The sequence below is a fragment of the Hemitrygon akajei genome, chromosome 12 (genome assembly GCF_048418815.1).
Source record: "Hemitrygon akajei chromosome 12, sHemAka1.3, whole genome shotgun sequence".
NCBI lineage: Eukaryota > Metazoa > Chordata > Chondrichthyes > Myliobatiformes > Dasyatidae > Hemitrygon > Hemitrygon akajei.
This window is the reverse complement of record NC_133135.1, coordinates 75,466,290-75,470,867: the sequence shown is the minus strand read 5'-3', so window position 1 is coordinate 75,470,867 and position 4,578 is coordinate 75,466,290. Positions and strand designations below refer to the sequence as shown.

Here is a 4,578-nt window from a genome sequence, read left to right as displayed (position 1 = left end):
AATATCTATCAGTCTTTGCCTTGGTTGAATGCACTAACTTCACCTCCTCAGATTTCTGAAGTAGAACATTTCACAGTCCTAATGCTGTGACGAAGTTCCTCCCCACCTTTGATATCACTGATCAACTCCTTCTCCTGAAATTAGTTCAGGGTGCATAGTCTAAAATCCAGGCAAAATAAGGCAGAGGCCCACAATTTAAATTAATTTATACATCAGTCTCTTAAAAACTCAAATTAATGTAGAAGGACAGTAACCAAGTAACCATTAATGTAGTTAGTTCTGTTTTATTTTAAGCTGCTTCAAATAGTCATCTGCATTTTTGCAGTTACATCAAAGGTGTACGAATGTCCCAAAGTGTGCTGTTAAGTTTGTTCACGTCAACAATCAAATCAAACCTAGTATGGAGCAGGTCACATCCTTCAAGGATTTGAATCATTTAAGATCCTTTTTGCATTATCATTAATCTCATTTCCTGTGGCTGTTTGTTGACACGTTGTTTGCTTTCTCCTAATGAGCCAAAAATGTTGGTTGTGCCCTTGCGACATATGCTGTTGTTAGGCAAACCTAATCTGATCCGCCTTGAGGTAACATGAAGCAGAACATGCGTCAGCACTGGGTTCCCTGCCCAGGATCTTGAAACCAGTTTCAATTTGTTGTTATAAACAGTAAATCATCCTTCACACTAGTCACAGCTAATCCACACCCACAAGCGAAATGGGTGTGTATGCCTGTGCGTATATATAAGGAGGCAGAAGAGGAGAAAGAGCAGATACTGTCAGCCCTTGCCAGAGAGATAGTGACTGGATATAACTGTGGGAATCCAGCAGCCGCTTCTAGTAAAGAAAAACATGCAGAAGTCTCTGATTTTGCTCGTGCAGTCAAAACATTCTTCAAGCAAAAGTGAATACCAGAACAAACAGGACGAGATTCAAACGAAAATGCACAAACAGAGCTTGTAAGTAATAAGTAAACCCTCCATAAATAGCTGTTAGGCAACTCAGTGTCAAGCTTCTTGTTTCATGCCTGCCTCTCTGGGCAGACAGATTTAACTTCTGCACTTTCAGAGTTTTAGATCGACTTCTGCTTTGCATAGTACTGACCAGCTACTTCCAGAACTGTAAAAAATTATTGCTTCAGTAAAATAGAAAGATAATTGCTAGAATTATAAAGCATTGCCCGAGATTTGAAATCTAATTGTAGACAATAGGGCAATGTCGCTTTGCATTTCTTTTGGAATTAACACTGTAGACTTTTGCTTCACTTATTTTCTCACTTTACTTGCGGAGTTTTGGGGAGAAAGAGACATCTTTTGAATTAATAAACTAGATAGGTTATTATAGTTATATTTCTCCTGACATTCCTAATGTCTGTACCTTTTCCTTTGCAGTATTAAAGAGCTGAAGAATCGGTGCTCACACCTATTGCAGCATCAGAAGGCAAACACCGATTCCTCTCAACATGCAACGGTCAAACCAAGAGGAGGAAAAATCATTTTAGAGTAAGTTACTGTGCCTACTTAAACATTGGGGCTCCAAAACATTTAATTGAAATGTGCATTTGTAACCTTGAATGCAAAGACATCAATAATCATTTTATTTCTATTTCTCCACAGTCCCACCCATGAAGAAGTATTGAAATGGGCTGAATCACTGGACCACCTACTGAGTCATAAATGTAAGCAGCTTACTGTATATCACTTGTGATCGGTTGCTTCTCTGTGCTGATTACCCTTTCTTCCTCGCAATGTATTGAAAAGTTCTGAATTCCCATTAAACCTGTCCAAGAGGGAAAGGCACTCTTTAAAATTCAGTGCCCAAAGTAAATAACCTGAATGTTTTAGTGGAGAATTGCAACCTACTTAAATCCAAATTATACACTTACAGATATAAAAACATGGAAGTTTAAATGCTGAACTTTAATCTCATTTTTAAAACTCCTTCATAACATTGTTACATAGATTCCACAGCATAGATTATTTTACAGTTTGACTTGTAAGAAAATAATACCAGTTCTAATAATGTAAAGTCAGATGATATTAAAGTGATGAACATAATGGATAATGTTCACCCTTTCCCTGGTAACATTCTCACATTGCATTACATGCTGCATAAGTAAGCATTATGACCAGCAAAGAGTAGCAGTAATCTGCACTGCAAATATCAAAATTATAATATTATGGGCTTTAGAAAGTCAACAGGGCTGTTTAGAAATTTTAATGTAATTACTATTAAAATCGAGGAATGAAGTAGCATGAAGTAATGTATTATTTCTTTTTTATTCTCTCCAGATGGGCTGATTGCCTTTAAAACGTTCCTTAAGTCTGAGTACAACGATGAGAACATTGAGTTCTGGCTGGCCTGCGAGGACTACAAGAAAATTAAGTCGCCCACAAAACAAGCCTCCAGAGCAAAGAAGATCTTCTCAGATTTTCTTGAGCCAATGTCTCCTAAAGAGGTAATTGTTGCTTTACTTCTTCCTATCAATTATCAGGGTTTACTTTATTGAAAGCTAAACAGGCAACAATGTCCGTGGGATCAATTATAATGATAGACTGAAGTAGGAACTCCACAGTAGCGCTAGTTCAATGTGTACATAATGATTACTGACACACACGGACAAGACTAGTCTCAGATTCCATCCTGCGTGTGTGGTGAACTCATTCTCCCTATGTTAAAGGTACTCATCAAGTGAAGCAGCATCAATACAGGGGAATAAACCGTCATCATTTTGGGCTGAGACCCTTCATCAGGACAAGAATCTCAGTCCAAAACATCAATGGTTTATTCCCCTCCATAGATGCTCCCTCGCGTGCTGAGTTCCTCCAGCAATTTATGTATGTTGCTCAAAATATCCAGCGTCCACAGAATCTCTCCTTTAACAATCACCCTTAGCTGTCTGCAATAATAGAAGTAAAATATTGTCGTAGACCAGACATGTTAACGCTGACGGGTGCTATGCAGCAATCACTAATAGTATTACAATTTATTTTTTATAACAGATTAATGTGGATTACTATACTAAAGATGCAATCAGCAAAAACCTTCAACACCCAACGTGCTCGTGCTTTGAAGTTGCACAGAAGAAGATCTACGCTTTGATGGAGAATAATTGCTATGCAAGGTTCCTTCAGTCAGATATCTACCAGAACATACTCAACAACAGTTACAACCATCACGAAACATGAACACACTCATTCGTTCAAAGCAAATCTGAAGATGACCTCTTGTCGAGATGTGGTTGTTTTCTTTGCTGTGAATAAAGTACTCCATGGGAAAGGACTGAAAGCTAACAGCTGGTCGGACGTGAAAAGTGGAAGGCCAAGACGAGGTCCCAGAAAGGATAGAGAAAAGTCCAATGAAGCCTGTTGAAAGGCAGAGAGAGAGAAAAGTAACAATGGACCACTGTGAGCAGAAAATTCAGTGGCTTTCCATCGCGTGACACTTACCAGAGCCAAGTTATCTGCCTGGAGGTGAAGGAAACAGAGCAGAGTGTAGAGCCTCCAGGAAGACAGAAGGACCAGTGGAGGTCAGGAAGCCTGCCCTGCCTTTGAGAAGCAAAACTGAGAGAGAGATGAGAAAAGTTAGTGAGGAGAGAGGTGCACATTGCAGTGGCAGTGCACCAGCAGTAAAAAGTGCATTGACACAATGACAATGCTTTCATTTAATAGTGCTTAGGATCTATATAATTGCTTAGTCTTTCAATGTATTTATCTAAGTGCAAAATCTTCCTCTGTAATCTCTGATAAGATTGGATTTGTGCTTCCCGCTGTCTGGATAGTCAGATCTAAAACAGCTATCCCCAACTTGAAATACTTGGGGATTGAGGGAAGATTAACTGCTCCAAGTTTGCACCATGTTATTTCTGTAAAATGTGACTTGGCTGACCACTTAAGGTCGGATATCTTTGTGTAACTAGTGATTGCCTGGCTTCTCACACTGCCAGTGTTTCTGTTGGACGTGATCCAAAGTGAAGGAAGCCAATCGATCACAGAGTCAGTAAAAGATTTTGAATCATTTTGTTGTACTGAAACAGTGAACTTTGGATGATGACCCTTCAGATCCAATGTATAAACCGTGCTTTTGTGCTTCATTTCAAAATGCTACCCAACCTGCATTACAGATATCACTTCTTGATACTTAACCAAGCTAAGAACTTTAAAGGGTGTGGGGGATGGTGTGAAAATATCCAGAGGTGTGACTTACAGACCAACATTGTGCAGATTTAAAGCTGTACTCTTGCCTGTGATGTGAACAACTTAACTATATGTTGATTCCATTATTGAAGAATTCTGCATTAAAAATTATAAATAAAGTTATTTGAATTCAGCTCAGATGTTACACCAGATTTTTTTGTGCTTCTAATTTTTTTATAGTAATCTCACTCTTTCATTAAGCTTTAAATGCAATAACATTCTATAAGTTGATACAGTTGTGGGACAGCATTAAGAATTCACTAGAGGCTTGATTAGAAGCAACTGAATTTTCACCATATATTTATCAGTTGATTGACCCCCATGAAGACAGAAACCAACAGTAGCAATTGGGAGCTGATGAACCATGTGAGGTATAGGTTGGGGAC

At 38.6% G+C, this 4,578-nt stretch overlaps 1 protein-coding gene across 1 annotated transcript; it reads left to right on the top strand.

The window, feature by feature from the left end:
* The first annotated feature begins 742 nt into the window (after nt 1-742).
* On the top strand, nt 743-4,325 carry LOC140737217 (regulator of G-protein signaling 21-like). Its single transcript, XM_073063519.1, has 5 exons — nt 743-955; nt 1,388-1,498; nt 1,613-1,674; nt 2,288-2,454; nt 2,999-4,325. Exons 1-5 carry the CDS (start codon nt 849-851, stop codon nt 3,182-3,184), a joined length of 633 nt encoding a protein of 210 aa, XP_072919620.1. The 5' UTR covers nt 743-848; the 3' UTR covers nt 3,185-4,325.
* Nucleotides 4,326-4,578: the final 253 nt, after the last annotated feature.

What these genes read in the sequence shown, in the direction of transcription:
- LOC140737217 (XM_073063519.1), top strand. Translation starts at nt 849, where the DNA reads ATGCAGAAGTCTCTGATTTTGCTCGTGCAGTCAAAACATTCTTCAAGC. An exon ending in AAAATGCACAAACAGAGCTT is followed by an intron (nt 956 to 1,387) that starts GTAAGTAATAAG and finishes TTTCCTTTGCAG; the next exon opens with TATTAAAGAGCTGAAGAATC. An exon ending in CCACCTACTGAGTCATAAAT is followed by an intron (nt 1,675 to 2,287) that starts GTAAGCAGCTTA and finishes TATTCTCTCCAG; the next exon opens with ATGGGCTGATTGCCTTTAAA.